General features: G+C 39.0%; 1 protein-coding gene across 1 annotated transcript; it reads right to left on the bottom strand.

The window, feature by feature from the left end:
* Positions 1-8,784: 8,784 nt before the first annotated feature.
* On the bottom strand, positions 8,785-9,687 carry LOC141301299 (uncharacterized). The gene has a single exon (XM_073831550.1). The coding sequence runs from the start codon at positions 9,685-9,687 to the stop codon at positions 8,785-8,787; it is 903 nt and encodes a 300-aa protein (XP_073687651.1).
* Positions 9,688-21,617: the final 11,930 nt, after the last annotated feature.

Below are 21,617 nucleotides of genomic sequence, written 5' to 3'. Positions count from 1 at the left end.
AATTAAAAAGTATATTAAAAATACATACTTTAGGTTGTAAATGTTATATTCCGCATTGTTGCTAGTATAGTGAATGAAATGACATCTATTTGATATATAGCACATGTGACCCTGGACCAAAAACAAAACTGTAAGAACAATACATTAATTGTATGAGTCAAAATTATCAATTTTTCATGTATGCCAAAACTCATTAGGATATTCAGTAAAGGTCATGTTGCATTAGGGCAGCCCAATAAATCTAATTTCTAATCACGATTACAAAAAAAAAAAAAACATTCTGCATGCTTAAGAGGCGTGTTTAAAGCATTGGGCGAATCGATATTGTTATCTTGGGCACATCAAAATACCTAGAATAAATATTTCTAACAAATTATTCCGAAGTTTAAATGCATTTTAATATAGACCTTTTTCCTGAGTAAACGATGAACGCCGCCAATACGAATTCTAACGTCAGATTGAATGCTTTTCTGTTCCGGTTTCCATAGGAACCCATTCAAATAGCGTCCATCTGTTTTTAATGTAGCTAACGTCCGCTGCTTCGTGTCATCTACACACTCATTAAAGCGAGGCACTGACAAATGACGGTCATTGCGACACTGCCAAGTGATGGCGCTATGGAGCCATGTGCTTTTTAAAAACATTTTAATAGGTTTAACATTAGTTCATTGGCTCGGGATATACCCTAATTTAACTAGAAACAATGCAGAACGGAAATGCAAAGCATTCTTTCAGTTAAGAGTCGGACTTACTTCCGTGTTCAGGAAAAACGTCTATAACTTTACCATCAAAGACTCGAGTGTGGCGGAGCACGTGGGATGCTCTGAATTAAATCGCATTTTTATTATCTAACAGCAGACGGCGCCAAACATAAAGCTGCCGTTACCCCGGAAACCCGTAAACAAAACAGCTTTCACTTTCTGAAAAGTGTAACTTGTGTTATCTAATGAGCTAACATGAACTAAGACTTGTGTATTTTAACAAAGAATAAATAATAATAATTATAATTAATAACTTAGCTAGCAAATGTAGGCTTGCTATTGCTCATTGTGAATATTAATGCATTAACTGGTTAACTACGAGTGATACCAAAGTCCCTTTAAGATGATACCTATTGGTCTTTACAATAAAGCAATGCACAAAAAAATAAAGGTAAAAAAAATATATATATATATATATATATATATATATATATATATACAAAATAAAGTGCAAAAGAATTATATATAAATGTTTAGTTATTAAATACTAGTTATTAAACCTGTTATACAGTATTATCCCTGCTAACACACAACGTAACAGTTACGTAATGTGTTGGTCATTTTTGGTCATTTCATGACTTCCCAGATAGCACACGTACATCTGCAAGATGTCTGTTAAAGAGCTCTTGATCTGGAAAGCATCTGCTGTGTACAAACGTCTGGCAGACGTCTGTAAAATGTCAGTTTTACATTCATTCTGATTCATAGACGTCTAATAGACGTCTATTTGACATCTGTTTGGAAACGTCCAATAGACGTATTGCAGATGAGCAAACTACGTCTTTCATATGTCTTGCAGATGTAAATGCAGACGTCTCTAAGATGTACTCCTGCTGAACAAAAACAGCTAAAACCAGCCTAGGCTGTTTGGCTGGTATTAGATGGTTTAAGCTGGAAGTGGCTGGTTTTAGCTGGTCTCCCAGCCTGGCCAGGCTGGAAAAGTGGCCAAAACCCCTCTAAAACCAGCCTGCCGACCAGCTAAAACCAGGCTGGTTGACCAGCTAAAACCAGCCAACCAGCCTAAGCTGGTTTTAGCTGTTTTTTTCACCAGGGACGTGTGCTGTCAGGGTTACCAATTGGCAACGTAGCTACGACGTTGTATGTCCGTAACTTTATTACCATCAAATTACTAACTCACAACGTCGTCAGTACGTCTGTGGCAAGCCGTTTTAGCATTTAAACCTTTGTTCAGACTATCCATAAATATATTTAAAGATAGGAAAAATTGTATTTGACGAGTAATAATTATAATTTGACTAGTCAGAATGACAATTAGAGATATCTGCAAATATAATTGCACTAGTAAGATATCGGATTTGAGATATCTATAAACATATTTTAACTAGTCAAAACTCAATTTAAGATATCTGTAATGGTGTTATAGATATCTGTAAAAGACGCGTCATATATCCGCAAAGGTAATTAGAGATATCTCTAATTCCGTTTCGACTAGTCCCAAATATATTTAATGATATCTGCATTGTAATTGCTCCTATAGTCGAATCTCCTGTTGCGTGACGTGAAACTACGGTTTCCTCTACCGAGCACCGCCCACAGTCAGTGTTGCCAGATTGGGCTTCTTTTGATCGGCTTGGACCGGGGAATAACGCATTGGGCAGGTAGACATAATTTGGGCTGCTTTAAAAAAATTAAAAGCCACCCAATCAGCTGCTTTTTCCATGTTATTTTAATATGTTTGAGCTCAAAGTATCACAGTAATTTAATGTGTACTGCAGTCATCAACTCATTTTTGCTTAACGCAACCCTTACTGGTTAAGTTTAACAGAGATCTGTCAATCAATTTACTTCTTTTACGTTAGCTTATTCATTTATTCATTTTAATTAATTGCGATGGCAAAGTGGCCTAAATATAAATTACACGATAAAAAGTCTAAGTGACTCAAATCTCACAACGTGGATTACACGTGGTGAGAAATGAATAGAAGACTTCTCAATTTAATTGTAACTGAAATAAGAAAACAATTGAATGAACATTTAATAAAAAACAAAACTGAATATGGGAATGATGAGTCAGAACATCTTTTACATCGTCCAGGCTACTCTTTTATACTTGGCATTGGCTGCTGGACTAAACAACAGTTTGGACACACAGTTCTGCATTATGTTCTGAATGTACTTCATGAAATGCGTGCTCTGTCTGAAGATAACACACAAGACAAGGTTAGCACATTGTTGGTAATTGTTCTTATTTTTTTATTTTTGCTGTTCGATTATAATACAGTATACATCAATGAATAATGCATTTTTGGCTGTCGTGGGTGTGTGCATGAACGTAAATGCCAGCTACATTACATTTGTTTCTCATCACTTTATTGTGCACTTTTTGGCACAGAAATTAGCATATTTTTTAAAAGATTTCTGGACATTTTAAGCATATTTTTCGGACTGTTTTGATCCATATTCCTGTAAAATTGATTTATCTTTATTTTATTTTGTCATTATTCTTTTTTTAAGAGATAAAAATGGTCCTTGTCAACTAGGGTTGTTCCGATTCCGATACTAGTATCGGAAATGCCGCCGATACCACAAAAAAATCTAGCATCGGAATCGGCGAGTACTTGAACCCACGTACCGATCCGATAAAACTTTCTTAAGATATAAGTTATTCCCGCTATAGCAAATCAGAAGCCAGTTCTTCTTCGCGGCTCAGAATGCAAACAGTGTTGCCACAAGCAACCACTGTTTAGAGCAGCGAAGAAGAAATACAAATGTGCTAGCAGTTTGTCCGCTACAACGGCGGCATGTCTCATATTTAGGGCTTTATGATTTCTGCGATGCGGAAAACACGGACGGAATCGCGGAATCCAGTCAAAATGGAACTTACAGTTTAACGCGGAATTTGTCAAAGTTTGATGCATTAATCAAAGGTAGTTCATTACACTTAAATCAAATCGTGATGCGCGTAGAATTATGGGTAGTTGCCGCCATGTTTTATGTAACGTCGTCAGCCGTCAGTATTACAACATGCATTATTATACTATGAAAAAGAAAGAAAAAACAATGCACAGATCCAAGGAAAAGCTAAATCTTCCATACCGAGAAAAGCTTAATTAAGTGTCAAAGCTGAGGTATTTAGAAAAACTAAAAATAATCAACGGCTCGATCCTTACGAGCATATAGTGGTGGACGATCTAAATGAGTTACCGCCTTACCGCACGTAACATTCCCAGGTGGTGTTTTCCTACTGCATTGTTACCTGTGTTCTTGAGACTTAACAGATAATGCATGTTTAATGCTGCGTTCCAGGCAGATTTTAAAGCCCGTAAATCACGACTTCAAACCACCAGTCACGCGTTCCAGGCAAGTCGTGCCAAACTGTCTGAGCGCATTTATTATTACTAATTTGAATGCAACGTTATATTGTCCTAAAGTCTATTTTTCCACCATGTACCACTTGCATAAACAACGCACCGTATATCAGAGCTCGGAACTGGGAGTACGTTGATCTAACGTTAGTACGTACATATAAATAGGCCTACACGCAATACATGAACATATTTACACAGAAAAGTTTATGTTGGATGACATTCCTTGAGAGCAACTGATTTGACAGCATTAATTTCTTAATTCATGGTTTCATAACAACGCTGGGGCACATATTAGTCAACTAATACTTTTCCGTCTAACTGCTTGTACCCACGCCATGCAACGCCGTTTTGTTAACTCGGACACTTGGGATCCACGGTGATTGTCCAAGCTGGAAAGCTGGAAAATCAAACATTTGACAGTCGGCGTACATGCTGGTAATCGGTGAGATTGTGGCAATTAACAACACAACAATATTTCACCAAAAATTATTATTTATGCAGAATAAAGTAGACTAAAACTTCACGATCACAATCAAACACAGTGTTCACCGCAGCTCCGTTACCTAAATTCCCAACATGCATTGCGTTGCTGACGTCACGTTCCCAGACTCTAAGCCAAAAACCGACTGTTTAAATATGAATTAATGCGTGGTTCTGTGTTAATGAATTGTACAGGCGCGTGGTTTGTTTACTCCTTGTACTGAAGCGCGCGGGACACTTGCGGTAATATTAAAGGGCTCCAGACTGTGACCAATTTTTCTGCCAGTGTTACTAATTTTCGTGAGCGGTCACACTGGCGCGACATCCGCGTTGTTCAACTCATAAGCTCTGCCATTTCTATCTCAGATGAGAAACATAAAATGGCACGCGAAACGAAAGTGAAACTAACACGACACGTTTGAGCTGCTCAGCGCTGACCGTTTATCAGCTTGGACTGCAACGCAAACAAACTTGCACAAACCCCGAACAGCTTTATTCGGGAGCCAACGTTGATTTTGCAACACTGTTACTGCTGCGAGATGCAGTGAGGAGCATTTGAAAATGCCGCACAAAATGAATAAGGTTGCTGCGAGATCTAGTGAGAATCTTTCAAATTCTGGCCAAAATTCTCTGTTATAAACAGGGCTGATGTACATCAGAAAACCAGATTAGTAATACTAACTATATGAAAAAATATTACTGTCAAATGTATGTCATAAAATAAAAATACTCTAGTTCACTGTATATGTCATATAATAAAAGTTCAATGTATGTCATATAATAAAAATACTCTAGTTCACTGTATATATCACTGTATATTTTTTTTATTAAGGAATAAGTCTGAAGCACACAATAAAATAATTTATTAGTATTATCTACAGCTGTATATACAATTACACACCCAGGTATCGGATTAGTACTCGGTATCGGCCGATACCCCGAGCCCAGGTATCGGAATCGGTATCGGGAAGGAAAAAAGGGTATCGGAACATCTCTATTGTCAACCTTGACATGGCAATACAATTCTATCACATTATTTTGGCAGTTAAAATTTTGGGCTGGTTTTTGTTGAAGTGGGCGGGTTTTGGTGAGCTTTTGGGCTGGAAATCATCAACCCGATCTGGCAACACTATGGCAAGCCGTTTTAGCATTAAATACTCTTTGCCATACTAGTCATAATTCCAATTCCAGATATCTATACTGCAATTTTGACTCGTCATAATTGCAATCAAGATATCTACAATGTTAATTTGACTAGTCGTAATATCCATGAGAGATATCTATAATGCTTTTATGACTAGTCATATTCTTCCATTAACTTCCATTGGAAAATATTTTCAGATATCTACAAATGAGTTTTGACTAGTAGAAATTGTAATTAAAGATATCTATAAATGAATTTTCACTAGGCAGAACTGTAATTAGAGATATCTCTAATTACATTTTTACTAGTGACAATGAAATTAGAGATATCTCTATCTTTAGGAGACGATCCTGGCGCTTGCTGGACTTTCTTGGATGCCCTGAAGCCTTCTAAACAAGAATTGAACCTCTTTCCTTGAAGTTCTTGATGATCCTATAAATTGTTGATTTAGGTGCAATCTTAGTAGCCACAATATCCTTGCCTGTGAAGCCATTTTTATGCAACGCAATGATGGCTGCACGCGTTTCTTTGCAGGTCACCATGGTTAACAATGGAAGAACAATGATTTCAAGCATCACCCTCCTTTTAACGTCAAGTCTGCCTTTCTAACCCAATCAGCCTGACATAATGATCTCCAGCCTTGTGCTCGTCAACATTCTCACCTGAGTTAACAAGACCATTACTGAAATGATCTCAGCAGGTCCTTTAATGACAGCAATGAAATGCAGTGGAAAGTTTTTTTCAGGATTAAGTTCATTTTCATGGCAAAGGAGGACTATGCAATTCATCTGATCACTCTTCATAACATTCTGGAGTATATGCAAATTGCTACTATAAAAACTTAAGCAGCAACTTTTCCATTTTCCAATATTTATGTAATTCTCAAAACTTTTGGCCACGACTGTATAGGGAATTCCTGTCAATATATAGGCCTACTTTTTTTTTTTTTTTTTTTTTTTCAAATATTAAATATCGCAGGCTTTGAATATTTGAACGTGAATGGTTGCCAGGAATGGCGCCAATTTCTGAAGTAACACAGATTTCGTTCACGAAATAACTTATACAATTTTAAAACAATGTAAGTAATAAAATATTAAGCTATACCCACAGCTTAATTAGAAAGGAAAAGAATACTTGTGACATTTTGGCCAATTTAAAATGCTTTTTAAACGTTTAAAACGTTCTTCACTTTCATATTCCATATGTAAAGCTGCCCTTTGTTTTGTAGTTAATTTGCTGGGGGTGGTAAATCTGGTGAAAAACAACCCGAAATGTATGTATTATTTAACGAAAATCCTGACCTTGGACGTTAGCTTCTGTGCACAGCTGTGCGTTCATGAACAGCTAGTATTCGTCGTAACTTTGTTACTATCTGGAGATTTTCAACTCAGTGAAGAAAGTAAACACTTTCCAAGGCGTTAGTTTTATTCATCTTGACTTCTTGAACTTGTGTGCTGCTTCTTGGATGAGTCCCGAATGCACTGCTGAGTTAATAGGCCAGAGTCTCGTGAACGCGCAGCTATGCACAGAAACAAGAATCTTCGTTAAATAATGCATTAATTTTCGGGTTGTTTTTCACTCAAACCTATCGTATACACCCCCCAGAACAGTCATATGACATGTGTTGCAAGCAACCTGCATGGGACCATTCAGTGATACTTTAACAGATTTTTTTTAAAGCTTGATGTTGGTCATTATTCACTGCCATTATGGATGAGCGCAAGCGGGACATTTCTTTAAATGTCTCCTTTTGTGGTCTGAGAAAGAAAAAAGGACATGTGGCATTGGAATGACACAAGGTTATCTGTCCCTTTAAAAAATTTGTCGATTTTTTTTGCAGAGGTTATGTCAAAATAGGCTACAATCTGTAGGCTATGACCAACCGTATAAAACAAGTCCTTTCATTAAAATTAGACCTGTAGACTTGATTCAGACATTCTTCAAAAAACCTGATAAGAAAACTTCAGAGAACATATTTGGCATTTTATCAACAAGCCTTTCAGAGTCAAACCTATTTTATGTTTTTAGCTGCTCTGTTGTAATGGCTCGGATCATTTCAGTATTTCAGCAGATAGTTGTTTGTCTGATGCTCTGTGTGATGGTGAGGATTCTCTCTCCACTCTTCCTGGGTTTCACATGGCCAGAGTCAACCCTGTTTTAAAAGACAGACACAAACATATTGTGAGGTAAGGTATGATATACAAAAGTCATATTATGAAATAATTAATAACAAAAGAAATGTTTAGCAGATTGGTTAATGTGTTAAAGTGCCTTAAAATGTGCCATGTTATGGTTTCATACAGTGGAGTTAAAAAGTCTGAAAACACACACACAAAAAATCCTCAACAGATTATCCAAAGATTAAGAATTGAATAATAAAAAGGGGGCATTTTTATTACTAGATTTTTGTACCCTCTTTGAGTGTACATTAACTTCTGATCTGTCTGCATTACAATATTATTAGCATGGTGTCTGTATGGATTTGAACACTTTATATTTAACATAAAGGGACAGGTTGAAGGTAAACAAAATGAAATGGCAGGAAAATGTATATGTGACCCTGGAACACAATAAGTTTCAGTTTTTTGAAATTCAGATTCATCATCTAAATAAATAAGCTTTCCATTGATGTATGGTTCGTTAGGATATAGGACAATATCTTGCCGAGATACAACTATATGAAAATCTGAAATCTGAGGGTGCAAAAAAAAAAAAAATCAAAATATTGAGAAAACCGACTTTAAAGTAGTCTAAATGAAGTTCTTAGCAAACAAATCAAAAAGTTTTGATATATTTACGGTAAGATTTACGATATTTGCAAAATATCTTTATGGAACGTAATCTTTACTTAACATAAAGATTTTTTTGGCATAAAAGAAAAATCGATATGTATTGTTGGCTATTGCTACAAATATACCCGTGCTACTTATGACTGGTTTTGTGGTTCAGGGTCACGTTTCAATCCTTTTGTGTCCCCTTGAGAAACTTGAAAAACTAAAATTAAGTGCTTTTGAGGGCGAACGGAATTCCTTAGAGAAATATTTTTTCCTCCCGTCTCATATTTTTCCTATCATGTCCTCTGCGTGCAATTAGACCCAAAGATAAACCTTGTCGTTCTTCTCTTGAATATTTTACTCCACACGGAGTTCCAGACCGCCGCGCGTAACGCTGGACTGCCCCAGATGTACAGCGCAGGTGTGCTGAGCGCGTTAAATCGCGCCATGATCGCGAAAATATTCGTGGCTTCATTTTTGAACCTCAGCCCGTTCTTAGTCACATATTTCACAGAGATGTTCACAAAAGATGGAGCCCACAAGATGAGAAAACAAATGACCACAAAAACAATAATGCGCAGCGATTCTTTCTTGCTGTCCTTGTCAGCGCCGGGCGCCTCTCGGCTGAGCTGATACCTCGTGATCATGTACAATTTGATGGTCATCAAAACTTTGACGGCCACGATCACCTGCAGGACTATGACCCCAAAGGCGTTCATTTGAGCGGCGAATGCAACTGGCACGACGCTTTGAACGGTTAGAGTTAAATATGTGTGAATCCAACAGAGCGCGCACACGCCAATCACAACCCCACGCGTGATGTACCGCTTGTAGAAGAAGGGGTGACACACAGCCAGGTATCTGTCAAACTGTGCAAACACAAATGTCAGCACGTTCACTCCTAGAAAGGATGGTAGAATGTAAAATGTGCCGTTCCGGGACGGATAGCCCTCCTGGACGTCAAACAGGCCGAGGTAGAAGACAGAGCAGCCGGTTAAAGTGTCACTGATGCTGGTGTTTAACATGAAGATGAAGCGGTTTTGGGAGCGCAGGGCTCTGGTGCTCATGATGCCGATGACCACTGACCCTGCCAGCAGAGCCGAACCTGTAGCGAACAGGATGTGAAAAATAAATATCAAATAATCTTCTGGACGCGAAAAGTCAACAGATAGTGGAAAGGTTAGGTTAAAGGTGAACATTGTTATGTGCCTTTAGTAGACAAAGGACACTGGTGCTGGTTAAAGCGTGTTTAAGTAGCTGGGAGTCTCCCATTAGACTTTAAAAATCGACATTGACGAATTGTTCAGATAATGTCATATGGGAATAGTCTGCTCTAGAGATTTATATTTGCGTGCTGTCAGAGACTCTAATGCCGTTTTTGATGCGAAGGCTTTTGGGCCTACACTGTACAAATTTTTAGTGCTGAGCAAGAATTCAAAGTGATTAATTGCATCCAAAATAAAAAAAAAATGTGTACACCTTATTTGTGTACTGTGTATATTTATTATAGATGAATAAATACACACATGCATGTATATATTTAAGAAAAATGTGTTATATAATAAATATTATATATACAATATAAATTCTATGAATATAAATATATACGTATATAAATAGTTTCTAAATATATAGCTACTGTATGTGTGTATATACAAAATATATACGTAATAAATATACACAGTACACTCACATATATAAACAAAAAGTTTATTTTGGATGCGATTAATCGCGATTGACTCGATTGTACTGAACAAAGCTGTAAGGGAGTGCAGTAAATAATAAAACTATTTGCGCTTGTAATATGCGTTTATAATTACGATAAATCAATAAAATTATGCAATGGGAAATGCCAGTATGCAGCATAAGGAGCTATTTTTACAGTTAAATATAGGGAAGCGGATTACACCTGAGAACTTGCACATTCAAGTTACAAATGGCTGCGTCACTCTACGTTAAAAAGTATCATGTATCATGAGTGGTATTTCGATTCATTATAGTCTAAATATCCTCATTAGCCTTTAAAAATATGTTTTTGTTTTTTTTAAAAAACGAAATACATACCACCTTGACAGTTTAGGACCATAAAATGGCTAACACTTTAATAATGACGTTAATAATACAAAGTAATTAAAACAATGTTTTTCTTTTAATTGATGCAATAAATGCATTACATCCCTTGCATTTCACTGCGTTTTCTCCTGGGTATGCGGTCATTTTAATATTCAAAAGCAGACGTTAAAACGGCTTCCAGAAACCTGCTACAAGGCAGTCCTCTTCATTATAAAAACGCCCCGCACGCGTATCTGCTTTGACTCGTGCGCTCTCATCACCGTCAACAGCTGAGCTCTATTACACTTTGTTTATTGATACTCTCACTACTCATGAATATTTCTCAGAGTAGTGCGGGTCTTGGCACCGTGCTGCCTCTTACTAGTTTTGAGAACGTGCTTTTGTTTCTCTTCAACATAATTCTCGCCACCGCCATCATTTTCTTGAACGTGTCCGTGTTTGTCTCTATCTTGATGAACAGAACCCTGCGCAACGAGAACCGCTTCATGTACATGCTCAGCACTTGTCTCAGTGACATCTGCACGGGCGTCTCCTATTATTATGTTGGAGTTTTGGATGTACGGGATTATTATGATTCCCCGTATCGCACTTTCTATATCGCTCCTACTTTTCTGGGTCTGTCCTATATGGCGATTCTGGCCGCGCAAGCAGACCGGTACCACGCGGTCTCAGCGCCTTTCAAATACTCGCAGCGCATGACGCGCAACAGAACCCTGCTGGTGATTCTGGCCTACTGGGTTTATGCTTTTCTAATAGTGGCTGTTAATAATTCGGTGTCTATGGGGGTTGCTAAAAGAGTGACGAGTCTTGGTACTTTTGTGGCGAACATTTTCACCGTCATTATCATGATTGGGTTGAACATCAGGCTGTTCTTAATCGCCAAATTTCAGCTAGAACGCGAACCACCGAGCGAGGAACGCGACAACAAGTGTGCGTCCGTTTATCTCATCATAATAGTGGCCATGTGTTTTTTGATCACGTGGGTGCCAATTTTTATTCGTGTTATTGTGTGTAATTTTACGGGGTCTTCGTGCTATACGTTCAGAAATGAGGGTACAGACCCCCTGCTTGTTCTGCCACGGGTGAACGCAGTTCTGACCCCTTTATTGAATATCAGGGGCTGTTCAGCAATAAGGAGCACACTACTAAGTAAAGTCTGGAGAACTCAATGCTGCAGGAGGAAAGGGTAAATCTATCACACATTCACACATGCCCTTTCTAAGCCTGAAAATTAAAAAATGTAATCTTAGTCAAGTCTTTCTACAGTAAACAGTTGTATGTATACTGACACATGCAATTCTCATGACTGGAAAAGTCATGAAATTTTCAGGGATGTGGTGCAAACTCTAGACAGAAAGGCCTCTCTAGAATGCTACTCCCTGTGCACACCAACTTGTTTTCCCTGGCTAATCTCACTCATAGCCATATTTCTGCCCATAATTTTTCTCTTTCTAAATTGACCTTTTATATTTTCTCTGTTGCATTTAAAAAAGTTGTTGGCAAAAGTTGTTTCAATTTTCCTCAGAGTGATCCCCCAAAATATGGAGAAGACTGTAAATAGGATGTAGCAGGAATCTTCAGGATGTGACAAACTTCGACAGGAACTGCCTGTCCGGAAGGAAATTTGTCATTTGGATTTTAAAAAAGAGTTTATGATTGGATCATTATTGATTAATATGTTTCTGACATCTTATCAATTATTTTAGTGTGCAATAACTTTTTTTTTTTTTGGCCAGGTAGTGTATATTTTAATATTCAGTAAACATCTGTGAATTTAAAACACAATTTAATGCTAACTCTATGAGTAGTTTCATGTCTCTGACCTTTTTTCCACTTGACACGTCTGTTTGTATCTTGAAATAGCATTTGATAGAGCAAACCTATTATTGCTTATGCATCTTAATTTTACCTTCTTATGAACTAACTTTAAAGCAGATAAATTATATAAAGTGCCAAAATTATATTGTGTATGTGACATCTGTATGTACAAGATAAGACTGATTTTTGTCTGTGAATCTAGTGGTGGCCAAATTTATTGTAACAGTATTTCACTGTATGCTAAAATGGTTTTAAGTCAGTTATTTTTATCTTTTGCTGTATTGTGTCAGTAGGAAATATTAGTTTACATTTCCAAACTTCCAAACTAATTGATAAAGAAAATCTATTTATGACATTATCTTTGACAGCATCCTAATTTTACAGCATTTTAACACAAGTCCCTAAAGATTTTAAAACTATGATTTAAAACCATTTTATTAAAAATACTAGTGTTATGATAATTTTGGCCACCACTGTATATTTGTATCCAAAGACAACGTCATTTTTATCCACTGTGCAAATTTCTGTGTACAAATGTGACCCTGGACCACGAAACCAGTCTTAAGTAGCATGGCTATATTTGTAGCAATAGCCAAAAATACAATGCATGGGTCATCATGATCCATTTTTCTTTTATGCCAAAAATCAGATATTTAGTAAATTTCAACTGTAAATATATCAAAATGTAATTTTGATTCGTAATATACATTGCTAAGAACTTAATTTCAAAGGTGATTTTTTAAAAGTATTTTGGACTCTCAGATTCCAGATTTTCAAATATTAAACCACACATCAATGAAAATTGTATATATGCAGCCTTCAGTTTAAAACCCATATGACTGTTTTGTGTTTCAGGGTCACATAGCAGTGCGCCCACAAAATGGATTTAATAAAAAAAAATAAAAAAAAGATGTTCAAGTGATTTTTGTTTGTGAATTTTATATAGCCTGTTTCAAAATATATTAAATTATAGATATTGTCAATTCATCACACCATTGACCTTTATACTGTTTGATAACCTCTTGGTTATGCATGATATGCAAACATAGTTTCAAGGAACCTGCCACGTGAATCTCAGACAGCCCTCATTTTAAAAACGCCCAGCACGCCTGTCTGAATTCACTCCTGCGCTTTCATTCATACAGTATTGTCATCAATGGTTGGGCTCTCTTACGAGTGCGTTCACTGATAGCCTACTCTAGTCACTCATGAATATTTCTGAGAGTAGTGCGGGTCTTGGCCCCGTGCTGCCTCTTACTAGTTTCGAAAACGTACTTGTTTTTCTCTTTAACATATTTTTTGCCACCGCCATCACATTTATCAACGCGTCCGTGATTATCGGCATCCTGATAAACAGATCCCTGCGTAACGAGAACCGCTTCATGTACATGCTCAGCACTTGTCTCAGTGACATGTGCACGGGTGTCACGTATTATTATGCTGGAGTTCTGGATGTACGCGATTATTATGATTCCCCGACTCGCACTTACTACATCGCTCTTACTTTTCTGGGTCTGTCCTATATGGCGATTCTGGCCGCGCAGTCAGACCGGTACCACGCGGTCTCAGCGCCTTTCAAATACTCGCAGCGCATGACTCGCAACAGAACCCTGCTGGTGATTCTGGCCTACTGGGTTTATGGTTTTCTAATAGCGGCTGTTAATAATTTGGTGCCTATGGGGGTTGCTAAAAGAGTGACGTTCCTTGCTGCTTTTGTGGGGAACATTTTCTCCGTCGTTATTATGATTGGGTTGAACTTCAGGCTGTTCTTTATCGCCAAATTTCAGCTCGAACGCGAACCCCCGAGCGAGGAACGCGACAACAAGCGCGCGTCCATTTATCTCATCGTAATAGTAGCTGTGTGTTTTCTGATAGCGTGGCTGCCCCTTTTTCTTCATGTTATTGTGTGTAACTTTACGGGGTCTTCATGCTATTTGTTTAGAAATGAGGGCATGGACCCCCTGCGCATTTTGGCGCGTCTTAATGCAGTCATCACACCATTACTGTACATCCGAGGCTGTAGTCCACTCAGGAGCACCGTATTGAATAAAGTCTGGAGGAGAATACCATGCTGCAAGCGTAAAGGGTAAATCTATCACACACTCACACATGCATCGTCTCATAGAAATTTTTTTTACAAGCCTGAAAAAAAAAGTAATCTTTGTCAAATCGTTCTACAGTAAACAGCTATATTTGTATATGCTGATACATGAAGTTATTATCCAGTAATGATGAATGACTGGAAAAGCCATTACAATTTCCAGGGTCAAATCATGTGGTGCTGGTCTGCAGATTGAATCTAACTTTTGTTAGTCAATGAAATCCAGACCTACCAACATTGGACACAGCGGGCCTTTGATAGATTTGCCCGAGCCCTATTAATTTTTTTCATTCATCTATCCATTTTTTCTGAAGGGTCACGGGAGGCTGGATCCTTACCCAGGATTTTAGGCCACTAACATACAGATACACACAAATTCACACCTACAGGCGATTATTCGGTGTCCAATTCACCTATGCTGCATGTCTTTGAATTGTGGCCTCTTGCTGTGAGCCAACAGTGCTACTCTCTAAGCCACTGTGCCACCCGCCTTTTTTCCTCCCATAATTATATTTCCTCCGATAAATTTTCTCTTCTTGATTTAACCTTTTATAATTTTTCTTTTGCATATGACATATTATGGTAAAAAAGTTATTTAATCTTTTCTCAGAGTGAACCCACAGAATATGGAGAAGAGACAGGATGTAGCAGGGATCTTCAGGATGTGACACTTCGAGTGACAGGACTTTCTAAAGATTTTAAAAATACACTGCCTGGCTGAAAGAAAAAAGTTATAATTTGGATTTAAATAAGCCAATTTTTTAGAGTTCTGGATTGGATCATTATTGCAGTGATTAATGTTTCTAGCATACAATGTGTATAGATTTTTATTTCTTAAACAACCATGTTGGAAGTAGTATCTGATGGTCTTATTTCAGGATGATGAGGCCAGGATTCAGTGGGCTTGAACCGTGAAAGAATGGTTCAGGGAACATGAGGAATAATTTTCACATATAAATTGGCCTGGACTTTACTCCACTGAAAGTCTGTGGGATGTGCTGGAGTCAAACAAAGTGGTTTGATACAAAATCTGAGCCAAAAATGAATGCAACTCTTGATGGAAATAAATGTTGTGATGTTGCATAAGGTTGTTAAAACAGTGCCACAACAAATGCACATGATACTGATAGCTAAAGGCACTCCAACAAAATATTAAGTGTGCACCACGTTTTTTTAATATTTAAATATTTAGTAGACATCTGTGAATCTAAAACACACCACTTAAAGCTAACTCTATGAGCAGTTTCATGTCTCTGTTTTTTTTTTTTTTTTGTCTGTTTGTATCTTTGAATAGCATTTAATAGAGCAAATGTATTATTGCTCATGCATCTTAACTTTACCTTCTTAGGAAGTAACTTGTTAAAAAAAAGTGCCAAAATGATTTTGTGTATATGACATCTGTAAGTACAAGCTATGAGTGATTTTAATGTAAATCTATATTTTTATTTATAACAGCTCCCTTTTTTATCAACTGTTGTTTCTTTTGGCTTGTGTAAATCAACGTTTAATAATAATTTAAAATGTTATTTGTAACTGAACACTTTTTTATTTAATTTGTAGCGGAAGTAGTTTATTATTTATTATAGGTCTATTAGTCCTTTCCCAATTTGACCATCACTCTGCATTTACATCAGAATATAAACTGCTTTCTGAAATCATACAGACAACCACAGATAACCCTATTTTTATACATGGCCATCACCATCACATAAAAAGGTTTAAATCTTTAAGCTGGGGTCATGCTAAATATTTAAGGTTCTCTCTTGAACTGCACCTTCACTTCCATGTTACTTTTCAATCTCTTCATTTTCCCTGATATCTCTCTGTCCGTCACTTGTGTGTTTACACAAATGTTCTTGTATCTGTTACTTTTTCATTCTAATAAAAATAAAATAAAATAAAATAAAATGTGTGATAGTTTTATATTACAATGACTTAAAAACTTGAGATTTAACAAAACTACATTTGCTCATGTTCTTCTGTCCAAAGTACAAACACTGCATGCAAAATGAGCCATGGAAATGGTTCCTAGTGAACAGCGAGTCAGGCTTTTACAGCCGCTGCTTCCAAAGAAAGTTGGCAGGCTCAGACCCATCTTCAATCTCAGACAGCTGAATTGCTCTTCTATAAAATGGCCATTCAAGATGTTACACAGATTAGAGTGCGGATCGGGCCGCATTTTTCTGTCCAAGCCCGGCCCGCGTCCGACAGAGCAGTAACCGAACCCGACCCGAGCCCGACAAGCATTAAGATATTTATGTCCGAGCCCGATCCCAGCCCGACACTTTTTTTTCTCATACTAATGACACATGCACTTTTTTTGTGTGGAAAGCCCGCTTTTATTAAGCAACTGTAGGAAAGTGTTCGGAAATGTCAACAGATGAGAGCATCAGTGCACACTGGGCAAAAAGCACCGTTATAACACAGGCGCACTATCGCGCTGATGTGAACTAGCCCGACCCGAACCCGAGCGTCCTTTCTAAATATCTGTCCAAACCCGGCCCGGCCCGTCAGGTTCCGTCGGGTACCGTCGGGCTCGGCTCGGGTATCCATCCTCTAACACAGATATCCCACCATCACAGACCATTACTGAGATTCACATTCAAGGGAGTGGTCTATCAATACACAGTCATGCCATTCGGACAGTCCCCATACACTTTTCCGAAGTGCATATCCACGGCTCTTTCCCCTCTAAGACAAATGTTAATACACATTCTCAATTACCTCGTCGATTGGCTGGTGTTAGCCAGATTGACTTCAGAATAGAACACAAACCGGCATTCGGCTCCTGGTCAGACCTAGATCAACACCTGCACATCACCTGCCTTGAAATTATTGCAGTTGGTCTAGCCCTACAACCTTCCTACTGGCCCTAAGGGTTCACCACGTCCTGGTCTGCTCTGACAACATGGCAGTGGTAGCCTACATCAATCACCAAGGCAGTCTCAGGTCACGTTGCTTCCACAGGTTGGCTCATCGCAGTCTGTTATGGGCACAGGGCAAACTCCTGCTGTGAGGCAGAGGTGGACTTATTTGCCTCAGAAGACAACTCTCACTGTCCAATTTATTTTTCCAGCGAGATGTTCTGGCCCATGACTGGAGCAAGAGTTCACCTGTTCGCCTTCCCCCTGACTGTCCTGCAGCCTCAAGTCATAAGACAGGTCAGGAAAGTCAATGCTTGGTCCTTCTGATGGCCCTACTCTGGAGGGATGGTTCCATGAGTTGATTCAGCTGGTGTCAGCAGCTCCTTGGCTGATACCATTAAGTAAGAAACTCTTCTCACAAGCAGAGGGCTCAATTTGGCACCCCAGGCCAGATCTGTGGAGCATTCATTTTTGGCCCCTGGACAGGACCTTTTGTAGCTCCCCATAAGTGTGACTAATGCCATATTAGAGGCTAGAGCATTGTTTACAAGACACCTTTACCCCCAGAAATGGTCAGTCTTTTCTGATTGGTCAACAATACCTAGCTAGGACACATTCTCTTTGATGTGTCTCACTTGTTAACCTTTCTGCAAGGCATTCAGAGCAGCTCTTTGTATGCTCCGGGTCCGCTCCAAAGGGTCACGCCGGTCACGAAGCAGAGACTGTCTTACTGGATAGTAAATGCTATAGCCTTGGCTTATGCCTCAACGTGCTTGCAGTGCCCTATAGGTGTGAGGGCCCACTCCACCAGAGAAATGGCCTCCTCCTGGGCATAATCCAGAGGGATTTCTATTAGTGAGATTTGGGCGGCCAATGGCTTGTTGACTGTCTACCTTTGCCAGATTCTATAACTTGGACTTCCCCAGATCCTGTATGCTTAAAGTTTACTAAATCCCATTGTGTGAGTGGAGTGGGTTACATTATGTAGCCCTCAGCCTAGACCAAAGATGGGCAACTTTGGTCCTGGAGGACCACCATTCTGCAGAGTTCAGCTCCAATCCTAATTAAACAAACCTGCCTGTGGCTTTCTGGTGATCTTGAAGACCTTGATTAGCTTGTTCAGGTGTGTTTGATTAGGGTTGGGGCTAAACTCTGCAAGACAGTGCACCGAAGTTGCCCATCCCTGGCCTAGACTATTCATGTCTCATTGTCTCAACTTGTGGTTGCAGGACCCCTTAGTAAGGGCGCTCTGAGTCTGGGCTCGCAGAGTGGCTTCGTTCTGCTTTTGCTTATAAGCATAGAAATATTGGATGCATTCCTATTTAGTGTTTCACCCAATGGGAGAGACCATTCGAAAGGGAGAGGTCCGGCTACTTGCGTAACCTCGGTTCCGTGAGAAAAGGGAATGAGCATTGCTGCACATGAATCGATGACTGTCACTTCAGTCTAAAGAATCTGATGAAATGTAGTCAGCTCCTCCTCTTCTGGTGGGTTTCATCACCATTGGTTTGTGCAACTACACATACATGAACAAATCAGGTTTCATTACTGCCCTCCAAAGGCAAAGTGCAGTAACTACACCAACACTGAAACTGAGAAAAATGCCTTTAAAGTTTTTACGCCAGCTTGTCAAACATGTTGACACTCTTGTTTATCTGAAACACTCTCGTTTCTCTGGGACAAAATTGAACCAGAAGACTTTGCCACAAGACAAAACAGTTGTCACAAAGTCCATTTTAAGCCTTAACTCAATTTTGACCAAATGCGTAGTTACTGCGCTTTGCCTTTGGAGGGCAGATTAGCGGACATAACATGAGTTAACCCCATTAGCATTTCACGCAACGCTTATTCCTTCAGGGAACTGAAGTTACGCATAGATTCAGATACTTTGGGATTGGTTTCAGGCAAGTGCCAATCGACTGTTATGTAAACAGTCAGATCAGATTTTCTGAGGCATTGCGTTCTTTATGCAACAATTGGGTACTTCTCTGCGATTTAATTAAGTCATTGTTTTCAGGAGGAAGCATGTGTGGAGGCACTAAATGACAACATCATGGTGATGTTTGGCAAACTCCACATATATTGCAGAGCTATCAAGCATAATTCGCGTTTTTTCTAAAAATGGATATAGGTAACAAATCAGAATTGGGGATCAAGCAGTCTAAAGGAGACCTAAGTAAACAAAGACAAAATTACAAAAGCCTATTTTACAGATTAAAGTCCTGAACAAGTCAGAAGTTAACTGTTATTTATACCTCTTTTCAGTCACAGAGCACTTTATTTTGAGAGTTGTTAAAGTGAGAGAACATATGTAACTTATGCTGCGTTCATGTCATGTTGTAATTACGTAATTTCAAGATGACAACACGTGACATTCTACTAGGAGCTGTCCACGTCCTTGGATTCGGAATTATGCCTTTTCTATGGCAACACTATCAACGCCTAAACAGAGCCTACTTTGGTCAGGTAGTACAGCGGTCATGTGGAACAAGTCGTAGCTTTTAGAAGACTCCCAGTTCACAAGCTGTAATTACAAGTTCTACGAGGACGTGAGCACTTTTTACAAGTTGAAATCTCAAAATTAGGAAATTCCAATATGACGTGAATGCACCTATAAGCTGTCTTCCCGCCATGTCGTAATTAGATGACAAGAAGTGACATTTTACTCATAGATTTCTATGTTTTTATACTCGGGAGTTAGCGCTGAAGTAGCGCCAAAATGAGCCTGGTGGCCGTCACATGGTACAGCTGTCACTGGTCCAAGTCGTAACTCTCAGAACATTCAGAGTTTACAAGTTCAGGAGCACACAAGGGCTTTGGCGTTGATAGCGTTGCAGTAGAAACACATTATTCAGATAGAGTAGAATGTCACTTGTTTTCATCTCGGAATTATGACATGGCGTGAATGCATGGGTGTCGGAACCATTGTACGTGGGTGGGACAGGACCCACCCACTTTTAAAGACCAATGATATTGGACCCACCCACTTTTCCCGTCTCTAATTCAGCAAATATATCTGTGCACTTTTCAGAGCATGTCAGACGGAGTAAAATCCATTGTATGATGAATGCCCTAATCAATTAAACTCCATTTCGCTACAGTCTTAAATTACACATTGTTGTTTCTTCAAATCCAATCCACTTGGCTCATTCAGAGTCAATATAAATTAAACTCATTCCGTGTTTTCACTAGTCACTCGCGCCTGCTGCACTCCGGAGACTCCCTGACTCGCACTTTCTACATCGTTCCCACTTTTCTGGGTCTGTCCTATATGGCGATTCTGGCCGCGCAAGCAGACCGGTACCACGCGGTCTCAGCGCCTTTCAAATACTCGCAGTGCATGATGCGAAACAGAACCCTGCTGGTGATTTTGGCCTACTGGGTTTATGCTTTTATTTTAGTGGCTGTTAATAATTTGGTGACTACGGGGGTCGCTAAAGTGGTGACGGGCTTGGGTACTTTTGTGGCGAACATTTTCAGTATCATTATCATGATTGGTTTGAACTTGAGGCTGTTTGTCATCGCCAAATTTCAGCTAGAACACGAACCTCCGAGCGAGGAATGCGACAACAAGCGTGCGTCAATTTATCTCATCATAATAGTGGCCGTGTGTTTTCTGATTGCGTGGTTTCTTCTTATGACTGTGTGTACATTTAGAGGGGGTTCGTGTTTTCCGTTTAGAAATGATGGCACAGACCCTCTCCGCATTTTGGCTCGTGTCAATGCGCTCATCACTCCCTTACTCTACATCAGAGGCTGTACTGCACTCAAGAGCACCATAATGGTTAAAGTCTGGAGAATACCATGCCGCAAGAGTAAGGGTAAATCTATCACACACTCACACATGCACCGTTACAATAACAGGGATACATTTTTTTCTACAGTAAACAACTATATCTGTATATATTGGTGCATTACATTTGTATCCAGTAATGCTGAATGACTGGAAAAGTCATGAAATTTCCAGGGTCAAGTAATGTGGTGCTGGTCTGCAGATTAAAATCTTCACTTTTGTTAGTCAATGAAATACAGACCTACCAATGTGAGATATAACAGGCCTTTGTTGGTTTGCCCAGTAACGTCCTCTTGTTTTTTCCATCCACCCATCCATTTTCCAGCCTGCTTTATCCTCTGAAGGGTCACGGAGAGGCTGGAGCCTGTCCCAGCGTTTTGGGCCACCCTGAACAGATACACACACACACACACACACACACACACACACACACACACAAAATCACACCTACAGGCTATTTTACAGCTTTCAATTCACTTT

This window comes from Garra rufa, chromosome 25 (assembly GCF_049309525.1).
Source record: "Garra rufa chromosome 25, GarRuf1.0, whole genome shotgun sequence".
In the NCBI taxonomy this organism is placed as follows: Eukaryota; Metazoa; Chordata; class Actinopteri; order Cypriniformes; family Cyprinidae; genus Garra; species Garra rufa.
This window is presented reverse-complemented; position numbering and strand designations above follow the sequence as displayed.